Source organism: Chiloscyllium punctatum, chromosome 8, assembly GCF_047496795.1.
Source record: "Chiloscyllium punctatum isolate Juve2018m chromosome 8, sChiPun1.3, whole genome shotgun sequence".
NCBI lineage: Eukaryota > Metazoa > Chordata > Chondrichthyes > Orectolobiformes > Hemiscylliidae > Chiloscyllium > Chiloscyllium punctatum.
This window is the reverse complement of record NC_092746.1, coordinates 4,418,285-4,436,554: the sequence shown is the minus strand read 5'-3', so window position 1 is coordinate 4,436,554 and position 18,270 is coordinate 4,418,285. Positions and strand designations below refer to the sequence as shown.

At 39.7% G+C, this 18,270-nt stretch overlaps 1 protein-coding gene and 1 long non-coding RNA gene across 3 annotated transcripts in view; one reads left to right on the top strand and one right to left on the bottom strand.

Annotated features, from left to right (window-relative positions):
• skap2 (src kinase associated phosphoprotein 2) overlaps positions 1-14,219 on the bottom strand; it is a 268,727-nt gene extending 254,508 nt beyond the window's left edge. Inside the window, exons 1-3 of one of the 2 annotated variants that reach the window (XM_072575075.1) lie at positions 14,059-14,219; positions 1,958-2,063; positions 1,197-1,222 (exon numbers count right to left, since the gene is read on the bottom strand). In XM_072575075.1, coding sequence (XP_072431176.1) covers positions 1,197-1,222; positions 1,958-2,063; positions 14,059-14,098 — 172 coding nt within the window. In that variant the 5' untranslated portion in view covers positions 14,099-14,219. The remainder of the gene's footprint in view (positions 1-1,196; positions 1,223-1,957; positions 2,064-14,058) is intronic. The other variant, XM_072575074.1, reaches the window with a different exon arrangement.
• A 3-nt stretch (positions 14,220-14,222) lies between these two features.
• LOC140480340 (uncharacterized) overlaps positions 14,223-18,270 on the top strand; it is a 77,124-nt gene continuing 73,076 nt past the window's right edge. The window contains exon 1 of the long non-coding RNA XR_011961264.1: positions 14,223-14,588. This is a non-coding gene — a long non-coding RNA (uncharacterized lncRNA). The remainder of the gene's footprint in view (positions 14,589-18,270) is intronic.

The window sequence follows — 18,270 nt, the reverse complement described above, 5'->3', positions numbered from 1 at the left end:
TACACATTAAATGCATTAAGATTGGAGATTACAGGAACAGCACAGATACTAATGCTGAAGAACAGCATGAAGCACTGTTTCATGCACAGCTGAGGTCAAGAACTGTTTTCCACGCAGGCCAGCAGGAGAAGATTCAATGCTGCAGAAATGGGGATGGATAAAATTATAGATAATGGAACTTTCTCTTTAGGAACACGATAATCACTATTTTACAGCACTGGAGAAGTGTGTCATCTTTTGCATTACACCTCAAGCAATTCTCAAAGAAATATCCATTAGTACCACATTATCCCTCTGCCCCATGCCCACTGAAATTCCTTTTTCAATTATTTTACGCTTTCTTTTTTTTAAAAATGGATTCTGTTGTCACCATAGTTGTGGATAGAGTATTTCATGTCACAACTTTTTGCTTCTAGAAGAAACCAAATTCTAACTCTCCCTTTATTCTATCAATACTATTTAATCACCAACCCCTGGTTTTTCCATATGTTTCACATACTGATTTATACTTTTGAAGGATTTAAAGCAGATCTTCAGTTATCCTGTCCAATGGAAAGATTCTCAATTGCTCTAGTGTCACTTCACAACTAAAGGCTGGCACCATCCTATGAAATCTCTTGTGTACACTAAGTAGCCTTGTCTCTAATCAAGAATGCACAAGATTGCAACTTAATTGCAGCTTGATCAATAATTTTACTAGGTCTATCTTAACATTGCCTATTTAATTATGGACTGAGTTTTACTATTATTTATAAGATTTAGGTGTTCACATACGTTTTATAAAAAATCTTACCAATGTGCCCCCTCATTCTTAAGGTTGTTTGTATCAAACTTCCTAAGGCTCCTTGTTTACTTCCTAAGGCTCCTTCCAAAGATATATAACTTAATTAGTATACAATTTCTATCCATGCAGTATTCTTCCTTAGAGCTCCTAAGTAGGAGTAAATTAGAGGGCAGACTGTTTGTGATCTGCATATGAAGGTTTAAATGGCATATTTTCATCCTTGCTTTATATCATATACATTTTGAATCACTGCACTCCTAAATGCTAATATGCAATTTTGAAATGTCGAAGACAAAAATCAATGGAGAAGCAAGTGAGACTTCAATGAGTAGAAGATAGTATAAGGAATTTTTTCAAACTGCTTATTGACTCCAAAGTTAAAGCCTTTTTAAAATAGATATCAAAAACATACCTTTCGTCTGGAACTCCTGAGGATAGCTGGAAAATAAAATAGAAAACACATTAGCTAGAATCAAGCTTATTTGTACATTGGTAATAAATGCTAAGCATTCTTTTATAACTTAAGACTAGAATAATTGACTTCCTCACTGGTGGAGTCATACATAGCATAAGAGAAAATGCTTACATTCTATGCTGTTGAATATGGTCATTGCCATGTGTGGAGTGAATGTTACTTGCTGTTTATCAGTCCAAACCTCAAAGTTACCATGAAATGCTTCAGTGTCTGAGACATGAGTGATATTGAACACTGTTCAATCATTAATGAACATCCTCAGTTTTAACCTCAATGATCAGAAAGTCATCAGCATAGCAGTAAAAGAATCTTGGGCCTATGAACTTAACCTGAGGAACTCCTGCAGTGATGTCCTGGATCAGAGATGATTGGTTTCCAATAACCACAACCTTTTACCAACTAATGAACAGTTTCTCTAGTCGCTTCCTTTCCCACAGTCCCTCAGCTTGATGGTAGAGGACTATATCAGACCTAAAGTTACAGAGCATGCATATTACGATTCTCCTGACACTGATGGTCAAAACGTCTCCGATGCCAAGCTTTGGCCTGTTAGATCTGTTCGAAATCAATCTTGTTCTCATTAATTTGTCTTCATATTTAATTGGAACAATTATTATCAAATTCTTGTGCACAGTACGTCTTCAGTACATACAACAATCTGAAACCAACAAACAAATATCCAACATTTTAAAAATTACCTTGTTTTAATACTGTTAAGTTTTCTCAATAATGCATCTTTCTTTTCTTTTGCCTTCTTAGTCAGGTTCTCTTCCTTTAATATTTCAAGTATAAATATTTCAACATCTGCAAATGAAGTATATTTAAATGTCAAATTTATGTCAATTTCATCAACTAACAATAAAACTTCATGAAAAAAAAAACGTGATTTCAGCTAGTTGATACATAACTCACTCTTTTGGATTTGAAAACTGAATATTTAAAAAAGATATACAACAACATAGATGGAACTACTAATTCTAATTTAAAATGATTCATTTTATACATTTTCACTAAAGTGGGGAATGCTTGGGGGAAATTCTTCATGTTATATTTCATGTTACAGCCATTTAGCGAATTGTATGGGCAATTTAGTTAGTAACTAAAGCAATAACATACACAAACATTGGAGGCCAGATGAAGGTCAAATGTTCATTTGAATCAAGATAAGCATTTTGAGAGGTAGAATCCAAATGGAATTTAAAATTGATAAAAACTAAAGTTTAAACTCAATGAGAACACACCATACTGTATGCAAAAACAATTATACACATTACTATCATTGTTATTTCAGCATAATGATGACAAAAGTTTCATTGTAAGAGTTGTTTTATATTAATAGGGTGTTCAGGAAATCTGTCATTATAACAATCCAATGTTCATGCTACAATTCAATTGCAAGTGATAAAAACAAATCTCTTTCATCATGGGAGTCAGGTTTTTTCATCTTCCCAGGTTCCTTCCAATCAGTTGTGTTGCATTTGTGAAAACATATGTAACACACCACTGCAGAACGATATAGTGTGAAGGCAATGATCTGGCAGTTAAATTCGACTGTTCGATACAACACGTTTTGCTTTGGATTTACACTACTACATTTACAAATCTGGCATAATAATCCTACTCTCAAACAGAGAAGAGATTCAGTCATAGAAAGCACCATTATGTTTTAAAGTCAGGTTTAGCATGTCCAGAAATCCTATTTTGATCACTTATAAGTCCACAATGTAGCAATGTGGGATCTGCACTTGCAAATGAAAATCAACAGAACATAACTGTATAAAGATGATGCTAAGAAAGGACATTGTCCTTGCAGCCCTACAATCCAGGCTCTCGTTCAGTGTATCAGACATCACTATGACCTAACTCTTCATTCATACTTAACATAGTTAGAATAAAAAAAGTACAATTCCCTCTTTTCTATAGCTCCCTCCGACAAGCTCTTTTTATTGTAAACATTTAACATTTTATTCCATTTCACCACCCTTCCCTTAACCCCACAAGGCTCTTGCACTCATGGTCTGCATTTGCAGTCTCCTAAGAGGTTTAGGATGTATGCGTTCCTTTGTCACTTTATTAGTGGTAAAACAAATTGGAGTGAAATAACTGCTAATTTCAGGATGAACTCCAAGACTCAAGTAGTTACAGCCTCTTTAAAATGAAGACAAGAAAGTGAAATTCTCTTTCTGGTCTGGGGACAGATATAAGACATGGGAAAAAAAATGAAGAGCATCCTGAAGATTATTCTGTAGGCAAAGAGATAAAGCTATATTCATTGAAAAATTCCTGTCTTAGAAGCAATGTGGATAGTGGTATCACTTTAATACTTGCGGTGATCGAAGGTTGACATGCAGACAAGGGTACTCCATTTGACGGAAGGACATTACCACCTTTTGCTATAAATTCTGTGTCTTATGATCCTGTTCCACAGCTATCTGTGAAAGGAGCACCGCCCCAAAAGCGAGTGCTTCCAAATAAACCTGTTGGACTATAACCTGGTGTTGTGTGATTTTTAAACTTTGTCTACCCTAGTCCAACACTGGCTCCTCCACATTATGATTACCATGATGGACAACAGAATGAACTGTCAAAGTAGACCAAAAGACAACTTGTGTGCTTCTCTGATTCGTGGAGATATTTGAAAGGACAGGCAACATCTTTCATTAATAAAGAACCAAAGATTCTTTTTCTCTTTTTTTGAAAGACTAGGTCACGACACAGTAATTGTACCAGAGGGGTTTTCAGCTCTTCATTCACCACGATCTTGGGACTTCTGATAATTTCTAAGAAAGAAAGAGGCCTTTTCCTTCAGTAATATCTCTTGCAGCCTGCAAATGCTATCTGTACAGATTAACAATTTCAGCATGTTAAGATCTTTAAGCATAGGAGCAGACACATGGGAACATCACTACCAGCATGTTCCCCTCAAAGCCACTCACCATCCTGACTTGGAATTATATCACCTTTCCTTCACTGTCACTGGGTCAAAACCCTGAAATTTCCTCCATCAGGGTATTGTGGATAAGCTCTCAGCAGAAGGACTGCAGTGGCTCAGGAAGACAGCTCCCCAACATCATCGCAAGGGCACCTAGACATAAGCCATAAATGCTAGACAGACAGCCATGTCCATAACACACAAATGAATATAAAAAAAAGCTGAAGTAGATTATTCAACCCATCAAATCTGCTCCATCATTCATGAGGTCACAGCTGACCTAATAATCCTTTACTCTACTTCCTACCTTTTTCCCCATAACTCTCAATTCCCTTACTGATTAAGGACCTGTCAATCTCAGCCCTGATTGTACTTAATGACCTGGCCTCAACAGCCCTCTATGATAAAGTTGTCCACAGATTCACCACCCACAGAGAAGAAATTCATCTGTGCTTTAAACATGCAACTCCTTATTCTCAGATTACACCCTCTTGCCCTAGAATTTCCCATAAAAATGACTTTTCTGTGTATACCTGTCATGTCCACAAAGAATCTTCTATGTTTCAAGAAGGTTGCCTCTCATTCTTCCATATTCCAAAGAGTATAGACCCAATTTACTCAAACTCTTACAAGGCATTACTCTACTTGCTTAGTGCAGCTCCAACAACTATCAAGTCCCTCGATAAAATCCTGGACAGAACAGCCCACTTGATTGACACCCAACATAACACTTTCAACATTTTCTCCCTCAATATTCAACAATAGCTCTTTCTTCTTTCCCATATGCACATATATTATTGGGTGAGAAACAGCTTTAAAATGGCCTCTAACTACGGATATGAACATAAACAGGTTAGCCAAAATACAGTTGGATACCAGGAAATTACAGTAACAGAACAATTTGCTTTCTGAACCAGAATGTCCTTCCCATTTATTTAGAAGCAATATAAAATTCAAAGTTTTGTTAGAAGGTGACCAAAGTTTAAAACTTTCTGTAAATTTATCAGTACTCAAATATTGGAACTTTTCAGCAGATTAATAAAAAATACTAATTAAGTTTTACACAAATTTGGGGTTACACATTAATGACAATGTCTGTTTAAATAGCTAGGTCCTCTAACTAGGGAACGAGTTTCGTAAACTAGTCAAAATAAGTCCAAAGTTTCTTACCTCTGCTGGCTATTTGTCCTATATAAATTAGTTTTAAGAGTCTCAACCTGACTCCCATTGAGCATTAGGTTAACACGTAGAGTTAAGACAGTACCTTCAGTTACCATGAGCCATAGGCCTACTGATGCTTTAGAAATACGCAGATTTTTTAAAGGCTTCAGTGAGGTTTTTCAAGTAACGAAAGGATTTGAACCACGATCCAAACTGATAGGCTAGTTAAGCCGAAAGTGGAGCAGGGAGGGACTCGCTGGGGTTAATGCAATTATAACATTACATAAGCTTATATTAAATATCGGAAATACATCAGGAGATATACATTCTTAAAACTTTTGGGCTGTGGAACTAATTACTAATAGATGTGTAAAGCACACAATCACTGCAGGCATTCAAGTAACAGTGAGACGAATATCCTGACGGATATCATGATGATGGCATGAACGCATTGGGGAAAACGTGTCTTTCTTCCCAAAATAGACTTTTTGAATTTATTTTATTACTTTTGGAGACGAGAGGGAATTTTCTCAGACGTTTCCTAAATTGGCCCAAAGTTTTTCATGTTTTTGTTTGAGATGTATGGTTGACAGATTCAACAAACCAGCTAATCTCAACTTGATTTTCATTTTGATATCGGAGCTCCCTTCATAAGGGAAGCATTCATAATTTGCGATTAAACTGGCAGTCTCGCTCAAAGATTAAGCGCAACTGGAGTAGAGTGATTGCATTGGTTACCATAATACCAAATCCAGAATAGCCTATTCCCTGGATGATTCCCCAAATATTGCATATATTAGAGATTGTTTCATGGAGCAATGAATTCTCCCTCACCTTTGTCAATTTGATTAAACCAGTCTATATGCATATTAAAATCATCCATCATTATTGCTCTAGCTTTCCTACAAGCCCGCAGTGTTTCCTGGTTTTCACTATGCCCTGCTGCAGGACTACTGTTTGGGCACTTATAGAATACTGCAAACAGGGACTTCTTTTCCTTACTATTGTTTATTTCTACCCAGACTGATTCTACTTCTTGATCTCCAGTGCCGAAATCATTTCTCACTATGGCACTGATTCTTTACTAACAAGGCTATGCCACCTCCATTTCTTTCCTGCCAACCCTTCTGAAATGGATATTCAATTCTCAAAGCTAGACTCCCTGTAACTTTGTCACTATTTGCACCGTTAACTCATTAATTTTATTCCAAATACTTCACGCATACAACAAAAAGCATTTAGGTTTACTCTTTTGTCAAACTTCCCTCCTCTTGTATAATTCCTAGGGATGATACGACATTTACACATACTGTCCCTTGCTCCACTTTTTTGATCATGATGAGTAACCCGCACACATGCCTTCTCCTTTAACTTTGATTTTCTAATCTTCCGCACAACTGAACCCTCTCCCCACTCACTATTTACTTTAAAGTCCTAACTATAGCCTTAGTCATGCAATCCGACAGGACTCTTGTTGCAGCATGATTCAGGTAGCACGAGTACCCCTGAAAGAGCTCTCTCTGGCAGCAGTAATGGGGCCAATACCCATAAATTTAAAAACAAAACTAAAACTGCAGATGCTGGAAACCAGAAACAAAGCAGATATTGCTGGAAAAACTGTGCAAATCTGGCAGCATTTAGAGTTAATGTTTTGGGTCCAATGACCCTTCTTCAGAACATGTGTCAATTAGCTTGTACCTCAAGCAGTTACCCAGAGATTACCACCTCTTTGTTTCAGCTTTTTAATTTAGTCCCTAGTTGCTCATATTCTGTCAGTAGGACCTCGTTCCACCGACACAATAGGTAGACTTAAACAATAAGGCACATTGTTAGCAGTGACCAAAATATTATGGCTGATTCCTTTTTAACAGGCTTATGAAGGGCTATGAACTCCAAAGTGGTAGGAATAGAAGCCAAGCTACAATTTGTCAACTAAATCTCTAATATTTATCACATTATGGGTAACGGTACACATTATTATTGATAGGACAATTCATGAGGTAATTTTAAGGTCATAAGGTAATTATAAAAGTTATTGCCAAAGCATCAATACACTGCAATCCCCACATGATGAAAAATATTCTTGCAAATAGCTTGGCCTAAATTTGCCAAAGTTTCTTCAGTGAGACTATGCTGGAATACAAAAATCAAACTAGGTGTGCTTAAAACATAGCGATTAGATCAGTCTTAATTATTCAGATAAAATGGATAATCATTTCTACAGTTAATAGATATTTTTGAAACATAGATTTGTTCTACAAATTTTTTTTAAATAGGATAAGACTATGTCAGAAATGCATGTGCTTCTAACAACTGTCAATTCTGCCAATGCACTAATCAGATAATCAGCTCTGATCAAGACCTAATTCAATGAACCGGAGTCCTTACCTCATTTTTAAAACGTTATTATGTTGGAAGATAGAGAAATATGATAAACGTTCTAAATATAGGCACTCCCTGATTTACAAACCATGTTACATATGAATGCAATCCCATAAAGAAGTGCATTAGCATTCATTTTAAAAATACAACAAGCAAATGTTTGCTTGTACTTATGAATGATATTTTATGTTTTACTGTATTGCATTCTGACATGCACACAAAATGACTAACAAACATACACAAGAATGGAATCTGCTTGCAACCCAGGGATTGTCTGTATGCTCGATATGTTAAAATGTCAATGTGGATGGTATAGTTTATTAACTTAGGAAATCCTTCAAGATCTATCAAAGCTTGGTGAAGCTAACAAATTGTCATATTATCATTACTCTCTTGAAATGTACAAGTATAATTAAATTTGAGTACAGTTTTCACAAACAAAGGATAAGCAGCGTGAAAAATCTACGGATAAAACTGTTGAGATTGATTTGTGGCAGGGAGAAAGTAACAGGAGTTATATGTGCACACACACAAAATGATTTGGATGCGAGCATAAGAGGTACAGTTAGTAAGTTTACAGGTGTAGTGGACAGCGAAGAGGGTTACCTCAGGTTACAACAGGATCTGGACCAAATGGACTGAAGTGGGAAATGGAGTTTAATTCAGATAAATGCAAAGTGCTGCATTTTGGGAAAGCAAATCTTCACAGGACTTATACACTTAATGGTAAGGTCCTAGGGAGTGTTATTGAAGAAAGAGACCTTGGAGTGCAGGTTCATAGCTCCTTGAAAGTGGAGTTGCAGGTAGATAGGATAGTGAAGGCGGCATTTGGTATGCTTTTCTTTATTGGTGAGAGTATTGAGTACAGGAGTTGGGAGGTTATGTTGCAGCTGAATAGGACATTGGTTAGGCCACTGTTGGAATATTGCATGCAATTCTGGTCTCCTTCCTATCGGAAAGATGTGGTGAAACGTGAAGGGTTCAGAAAAGGTTTACAAAGATGTTGCCAGGGTTGAAGGATCTGAGCTACAGGAAGAGGCTGAACAGGCTGGGGCTGTTTTCCCTAGCACGTCAGAGGCTGAGAGGTGACCTTATAGAGGTTTACAAAATAATGGAGGGGCATAGATAGGATAAATAGACAAAGTCTTTTCTCTGGGATCAGGGGAGTCCAGAACTAGAGGGCATAGGTTTAGGGTGAGAGGGGAAAGATATGACAGACACCTAAGGGGCAACTTTTTCACAGAGGGTGGTACGTGTATGGAATGAGCTGCCAGAGGATGTGGTCGAGGCTGGTAGAATTGCAACATTTAAGAGGCATTTGAATAGGTATACGAATAGGAAGGGTTTGGAAGGATATGGGCCGGGTGCTGGCAGGTGGGACTAGAGTGGGTTGGGATATCTGGTTGGCATGGACGGGTTGGACCGAATGGTCTGTTTCCATGCTGTGCATCTCTATGACTCTAAGTGGTACATGTTTAAAGAAATAAAGAACGATGCCCCACACTTGCATAATTACAACAATTTTTACTTTGTTTTGGAATGACTTAAGCATGAATTTCTCCTCCTGAACTGGTAGTGAAGTGTAGAGAAAAACTGGTTTGTCCATTTTAACAATTCCAAAGCGTACCTGACCTCACCCAAAAAAGGTCCCTGCACATCTCCAATAGGGTTCCTGACATCTACAAATAACCCTGGCAACTTTAGACCTTCTACTGAAAATTTAAAACCCACAAGTCAGGTTTTGGATATTACACTTGTAAAAATTAAAATCAGCTTGAAGGTAGCTACACTCCACAGAATTGTTATGGTACAGAAGGAAGCCATTTGGCACATTTTCTGCAGAGGCTAAGCCTTATGAATTAGCACACGACAAAATGGTGGGTACTACTTTCAGTGGCGGGTTCTTCAGAATCAGGGCTCTCTTGGCATTACATCATAATAAGAATTTGGCCTTAGTATTCATAAATTGTACAGCACAAAATATTTTCAATTATAATGGGAAAAACAATAGTCTTGAACCACAAATAATGAAGAATAATAGTATGACTTGTTGAAATAATTTCTCATGAGAATCACAACCATCACCAGCCAGCCGCAACATTCTGCAATCCTAGGCAGTGGGGTTTTGCTGGTACTGATGAGTAGGAATCTTTGGAAATTCCTTACATTTATATCACGTCAAATCAATAACTAAATTATAAGTGATGCACTGATAGTGTCAACAGTCATATCAGGACCATCACTTCACTAGGAACATTAAAATTGAAGCAATGGAGAATCGCATCTTTAAAATAAAACATTCCCACAGTCAATCATATTATAGCTGGGATGCAATTTAATCTGCACAATTCAAAGTAGTACAGTTAGCAACATATGAAGAAAGACTGGGTCTGCTACATGAGCTGCAATATTTTGAGCCTAAATATTATTACACATACATATGTTGCTCCAGTTCATAAATAACCTTCTCTACCTGCCTCTTTTAGGCTGACAGAGCTGTGAAAATACACATATCACTTGGGAGTGTTTCAAAAGGTCCTATGCATGAGGAAGTTGATAGCATTGAACACCATTTTGTGGCAGGCACCTCATTGTTCAAGTATGTTCAAGCTGTAAATTATTTTATTGCTTTCTGTGGGTTCACTCAACGATGATGAAGGGACTAAGGCAGGACTGGGATTATGAAACTGATAGTTTCTTAGTGTACAACAACAATCTACTGCAGTGCATTAACCTGCTTTTGTCCTCAAAGAAAGGACTTTGCACAATATATGTGAATTATCTTTGATTTCAGACTATTTATTAGCCCCCAACTTGACTTTGCCCAAGTTGTATACCAGCAAGGCTGAGGGTCGGCAGGTTTTGATTGGCCTTTCCCATGACAGAGTTGAAAAATGTAGTACTGTATCTTTCCCATGACAGTACAAAATATTTCTATGGGCCATGTTAAAATACTTGCTTTGTTTTAAATTTCAACTCCACATTTTGCTCTTACAAAGACAGTACTAAGTTGAAACCCATCAAAATCTGTTCCTGTCTTCCATTAGGTTAGAGACAAAAAAAACTGCAGATGCTGGAATCCAAAGTAGACAAGCAGGAGACTGGAAGTTCACAGCAAGCAAGACAACATCAGGAGATGCAGAAGTTGATGTTTCAAGTGTAACCCTTCTTCAGGGCTGGCAGTGGGTGTGGGGGGAGCTGCAGATAAAGGGGCAGGTGGGGGCAGGGTGGTGAAGTGGGGATAGGTGAAGACAGGTAGAGGACCTTCCCCTCCCCACCTCTCTGTCTTCCGCAAAGACCATTCATGCCATCCCCACCAAATCCCCTGGTACCTTCCCCTGCAACCAAAAAAGATGCAAAACCTGCCAGTACATGACCCCCTTCACCTCCATCCAGGGCCCCAAATAGTCCTTCCAGGTATGACAGAGGTGTCTCTTTTCCAACCTACTTTATTGGATCAGGTGCTCTCAAATGTAAACTCAGGTAACGGCTCACCGAGCATCGCAGCCAGGTCCGCAGAGGTCGACCGGACCTCCTAGTCACTGCCCATTTCAATTCCCCCAACCACTCCTTTTTCGAGATGACCAGTCTTGGCCTTCTGCTTTGCCAAAACAAACCATACCTCTTATTGGAGGAACAAGACCTTATCTTCCACCTGGGCACCCTCCAGCCCGGAGGGCTCAAATTGAGTTTTCCAATTTCAAATAATCTCCCACCCCATCCCCCAACACCCTTCCCAGCCCCTCCCCGTCCCTTCCACTGCTCCCTGTCACCAGCCAGATTCAGTCCTCCCACTGACCAATCAGGTTGTACCCTCTACCGGTCTTCACCTATTCCCACTTCACCACCCTGCCCCCACCTCTCCATTTTTCTGCAGCTCGCCCCCCAACCAACCCCCAGTCCTGAAGGGTTACACCTGAAACGTCGATTTCTGCACCTCCTGATGCTACCTGGTTTGCTGTGTTCTTCCAGCCTCCTGCCTGTTGACCACTAATGCAGACTATTTTAATTTCCATAATGGCACTCAACTGCCTGTGGCTGAAACATCAATGATTTACTTTGAGTTGATATTCCAATGTACTCCTGACTAACTTCCCAAGTTCTGTCCTCCATAAAACTATCAAAATACTGCTACCTGCATTCAAACTCACAACAATGCACCAATTGAACCCATGCCTGCTGCTCTATTTTGCAAGATAGTTCAGCAATGCTGGTCAATTATAAAGGTTGGTTGTAATTTTCTAACTTTTGTACTCTATGAAGTGCAGAATCCTGTATGCTTATTTTAAACCACTTTTTCCAATCTTCCCTATCACCTCCAATTATTTGTGCATATATTCATCTCTGTTCATGAACATCCTTTAGAATTTTACACTAATTTACATTACTTTTTCTTCCAAGCAAAGTGAATCCCTGCACACTTCCAACAAATTTCATGTTCACCCATTCTACCAGCCTGTATAAAAATTGACTGAACTGCAGACACCGTAAATCAGAAACAAAAACAGAAGTTTCTGGAAAAGCTCAACAAGTCCGGCAGAATCTGTGCAGAGTTAACATTTCGGGTATGGTGAACCTTCCTCAGTACTGGCAGCATTTGTACTGAGGAAGGGTCAACAGACCCAGAACACTAACTCTGATTTCTCTGCACAGCTGCTGCCAGACTTACCGAGCTTTCCCAGCAACTTCCGTTTTAACCACCAGTCTTTATGCTCACTTTTATTGTTTGAGGGAATTTGTGTGGCACTGGCTGAAGTAGTCTTCGCTGCTCACTACAGTTTTGTCTCATCTACAAATTTTGAAATTGTGCCCTACCAAGCCAGGTCCATACACACTAATGGTCTTCTGACAAAGAGTCACCAGACTCAAAACATTAATACTGCTTTCTCTGTACAAATGTTGCTAGACCTGCTGAGTTTCATCAGAATTTCTGTTTTTGTTTCAGATCTCCAGCATCCACAGTTCTTCATTTTGTTTTAAGTCAATATATATCATGAAAAGCAGTGATCCTCATAATGAACCTTTGGAAACACTTACTGTAATGCCTATCTCACACTTTCCTCTTCTTGAGCCAAGCTTTTGGTTATCTGCCCCAGAAGATTTGGTTTGGTGTCACATTATAGTTTAGAATGTGAATGCTGTATTACATTAAAATTGCCATATAAGTACACATTACCATATTTGCAATTGTTGAAATTATACTTTTAAAAAGCTATCATAGGGAGTTTGTGTTTTTATATAAATTCCCTGTACAATTTTACTTCAAGACCTGATTTTATTTTAAAGTTCGACTTTAACATTTTTTAAAAGATAAAATTTCAGGAAAAACGTTCACCCATTTCTTTAGCATCAACCCTTAGCCATATCGCAAGACAACTTTATCCAGTTAAAACTTGCTCAGAGTTAAACTTACAAAAATAGTGTCAGCTGACACCAATCATCCGATGATAAATTCCAACTTGCAAAGCCCAAAAGTAATACGAGAAGCAATAACAGCTTCCGTAGCATCATAAATTGATAGGTCAACATGTTTGCAAGTTATGTTCAGTAAAATAATTTCTAATTTACATTCTCTCTAAATTGTGCCCTTCACCTGCATAAATTCATGCAGTACTTGTTTAAAGTTTTCTGCAGTACTCTTACAAGATTGGCTCCAAAAGCACAAAACGCACTGAATTAAATTTCAATACTTAAATGCTAAGCAGTTACTTTATTTGAATTTTACGTTCTCAGGCAGTAACTTTAACGATTGGCGAAGGAGAAGGGCGAAAAGTAGTTAAGTTTGTAAAGCATATCGCCGAAAACAAACTTCGTAACGAGTCAGCCGGCTGTACTGTCGCCTCGCTTGAATGAAGTGCAACACGAGAATTAATCTTCAATTTTTAAGAAGTAAACTCAGCAAGATCTGGGGCAGTGAGAAGTGAGTGCTCACTCGGTAGGCTGCCAGTAACCATTCCCGGACAGAAATGCAAGGGGAAAGGCCGCTCCGAGCTCACGTTTCACATCGACATTGCCGGCAGGTGCTCACCGACGTTCCCGACACATCATTCGGTATTCAGTCTCACAGGTCACAGCCACGGTAAATAATCTGTCTGCACCTTGGATAAATTCGACACTACATGAGGGAAACGCTTTTTTTTTGGTTTCAAAAAGTAGGGAAGCTGTGACTTCTCAGCAACTGACCGTGTCACTCCAACTTCCTCCTTTCACTTTGCTCTGGACCAAACTCAGCCGACTCCTTCAGAAAACGCTGAGGGGGGGGTCGTCGGTAATTGTAATCAAGCTGCCGTGACGAGCGGATCGTTTGTTTTGTTTTCTCTTTACCTGTAACAAGGCTCTTCACGTCCCCAGGAATTCGCTGCATCTTCCAGCCGGGGGCCAGGCCGAACGCTGTCACCGGGAGAGTGTCCGCGCGATGACGCGGGAACGCAGCCCCAACAACGGTGAGAGCGCGAGAGAGAGAGAGCGCGCGCGCGTATCACCAACGTCAATGCTCGCGCGGGCGATGCGGCCAACGGCCCTTGGGGCTTGTTGTGGTCGATCGGGGAAGCGGAGGCTGTGGTCACGTTAATTTTATTCCAGTTGTCATCCTAAATCCAGGCCAGTGCCGAGTACGCGGCCTCAAATCTCCCTGCGCCTGATGGTGAAATTTGAAGTAGGCGGGTCGAAGGAAAATTAGTTTAAAATCCATCTGCGAGTAATACTCTCCTTCACGGAAGGAAACATACCGCACAGCAATGCGGTTGACTCTTAACCTGCCCTCAGATTTGACCCAGCAAGTCACTCAGTTGCATCAGAGCGTGCTATGAGTCTGAAGAGAGAAATGAAACTGGATGGACCCATCTAACATTAAGGTAGGCACCAACAACAGCAACCACCGCCTTATTGACCTTATAAACTCCTCCTTACCGTCATATGCCAAAATGGAGACGTCCATTGCTAAATTTACTAACATAGCTGGCAGATAATATCTTAGATACATTCCTGGGTATGTCCCTGTGAGGAACAGTGATATACAGTCAGGAAGGAGTCGTCCTGGAAGACCTCAACCATTAACACCAGGACAAACATGGACAATGAACTGCCTCCCCCTCCCCCGTTACAATGTACTGCAAACACTTTCACCTGTCCAGTTGCTATTGATCCTGCATGCTGGAGGAAGTTAAGTAACTGCTGTGCTCCTGTGCCAGGAACTTGGAGCAGATATCAAAGGTCACGCAGAAACCAAGCAAGTGGGAGCTACACCCCCACTTCACTGAGTCAAAGAACCTGGACATCAGATTCCAGCTGCCGTGTGTGGTACAAATCAGGCCCATATCCCATTCTTATCTCTGAATCCCTTCCAACAAGTTACCCATCACTGACATCTGACTCACTAGTCATTAGTTGCCAGGCTTTTCCTGCAGTCTTAAATAAAAGCACAACATTAGCCACCCTCCAATTTTCTGGTGTCTAATCCATGGTTATGGATGATACAAATACCTCTGCTAGAGGCCAAGCAATTTCTTCCCCAGCTTCCCACAACGTCCTAGGGATACACCTAGTCAAGTCCCAGAGATTTACCTATTTTATTGCCTTTTTAGACCACCAGAACTTCTCTAATGTGGACTAGGAAGTTAATTGGAGGAGATTAGGTTTCCATCATCCTTGTCCAAACCTTTGGTGTGGAAATAGCAGCACATTCCTGGAGTGTCAGATGTTTCTCACTCCAATCAAGATGCTATTTTCAGAGTGCACCTTGACCAGACCTTATTCCCCAAAGGTGAAAATCAAGTCCCACATGTTATTACCTACAGATATTCTAGCTGTCTCTAGATGTTTTGAAGGATGGATTTGGCCACTTTGCTGTGGAAAATTTCACTCTGTCAGATATTGCCATCCAAGTTGTACCTCATGAAAAAGTTGTGCTGAAAAACACCTTTGGCAATTTCACTATGATGTGGAGGTGCTGGTGTTGGACTGGGGTGGATAAGGTCAGAAGTCACACAACACTAGGTTATAGTCTAATAAATTTATTTAAAATCACAAGCTTTTGGAGCGCAGTTCCTTCGTCAGCTACTCCTTTTCAAAAAGTGATTCAGCTGCAAGAGTTGCTTGACAGCACCTTGACAGACCAAGCTGGTCAAGTCTGAAAGAACAGAGTTGCTAGACTAGTTCTGCAGTAGATAGTGAGGGAATGGAGAGAGTGAAAATCATAGTTGACCTCATCCTCACCAATCTCCCAGTGGCAGATGCATCTGTCCAAAACAGTGAAGTGGATATCAAGCCAGCGGCACTAACACTGTCCTAAATGAGGAGAGTTCAAACAAGTCAAAATTGGGCATCCATGAGATACTGTGAATCACCATCAGCAAACTTATATTCAATTGTGTTCAGTCTATAACCTGATCGCCCAGCATATTGCACACGCTGACCTTACCATCAAGCTAGAGAATTGACTGTCATTCAATGAATGAGAGTGCATCAGATATGCCAGGAGCAGTTTCAGGCATATCTAAAAATGAGGTGTCAACCAGGTGAAGCTACAACATAGGACTATAGTATACTAACCAGCAGATGTAGCATGCAATAAACAGGGCTAAGCAATTACACAACCAACGTATGAGATCTAAGCTCCAGTCTTGAATGGTTATGGAAACAACTAACTGGAGCAGCCATTCTCAGCGGGGGCCATATGGCCCCCTTAGGGGCCCTGGCACATTTGAAGGGACCACAAACTGAAAACTGTGAGAAGGGGAACCCCAAGGGTTTATGTGTGCCTTGGTAACTGAACCGATGAAATACCCAAGCAACAACCTTCATTGAACTCAATAGTTTCCCTCCTATTTATAATATCTTGGCTTTCCAAGGGAAACTGTCTTCAACGTTTCTTACACTCTGGGACACCATAGTTTCCTTCATGTCTGATATAGAGCATGGCGAAAGACACATTGATGCTAAGGCAGGCATATCTAATCTGGCAGATATCTTTCAGAAACTTAATTTGTCAAACAAGAACTTACAGGGCAAAAACAGTAACCTCATAGAATGTAAGGAAGCCACTGTTTCTTTCTTTAAGAAACTTAAAGTCTATTGGTGCAGTGTTAGACATCAAGATTTTTATAATTTCCAAACCTGAAGACGATCGCACCGAAGGTCGATGACCTTACCGTTTATGTGAAGCATCTAAAGCAGAAACACAAGGATATGCAAGAGAGATTTAATGACCTTTTAAGCCTTGGTATCCCGGATTGGATTTTGAGTCCATTTGAAGTCCAACCCACCCAAGTTGAGGCAGAAATTTAAGAGAGGTTGATTGATCTTCAGAGTGATATAACTGCACATTGTCAGTTCAGTCAGTTTCAAAAAAGATTTTTGGATCAAGAGTGATCTGCCGAATAAATTTACATAACTGTTAAGGGAAAAAGCCCAAATATTTTTATTGCCTTTTCCTCAACATACTTGGTTGAGAGCAGATTCTGCAAGGTAGTTTCCTTGACAAAATCCAGGAACAGAATTGATATCGCAACAAGAGATGACCTCCGATTGTCACTGTCTAATTTGGAGCCCGATAACATGAAACTTGCAGAAAAGCACCAAGGTCAAGGATCACATTAGGCCTGATAGATGTTTAATTTCATACAGTCTTTTAAGTTTTGTCCAGTATGTCAGAATGTTCAAATTTTCTTGGTTATCAATAATAAATGATTTTTGTCCATTTGTTTGTGTTGTATCCCTATTTGAAAGAGGGGCCCAGGAACCTGAGAAGAACTCCTGGGGCGCCGTGACCAAAAAATGGTTGAGAATCACTGAACTAGGGGAGAAGGAAGCTGCATAAATATCCCCATCTTTCACAATGGAAGAGCCCAGCACATTTGCATGCATCTTCAGTCATAAGTACTGAGTGAATGATCCATCTCCGCCTCCTCCTGTACTCCAGTCAGTCGGCGTTCAGCCTTTGCTGGTTGATATATCCAGTTCTTAATTGTCATTGCTCTTGCATGCTGATGGAAGTTGGCAAATTGCTCTGCTCCTGTGCCAGAAACTTGGAGCAGCAAATAGCCAAAATCACACAGAAACTTGACAAGTGGGAGCAATACTTCCAATCCATTGAGTCAAAGAAAAAGGACATATGCTTAATGCCAGTACTGGAAGAATCCAATGTAATGATTTCTGTTTTTATTTCATATACTTGATATTCTTGATCCTCTGTCTTCAGTACTGAAATATATGATATGGAATTTGGAGTTTGACAGTAACACTTATGAAAAGGCAGGAGAGGTGAGGACATAAGTGAGAGAAACAAAAGGATTTAATCTACTCATAATAAAACATAATGTGGAGGTGCTGGTGTTGGACTGAGGTGAACGAAGTCGGAAGTCACACAACACCAGGTTACAATCCAACAGGTCTCTTTGAAATCACAACTTGTAGGAGCGCAGTGAACTGTTGCTAATTTATCCACATACCAGTCAAGCCAAAATATCAGCAGAGCTCAAGCAGTTATCTCAACACTAACAGAAGATTGATGCTAGGACCTTCTTAGGTTGTGTAAGT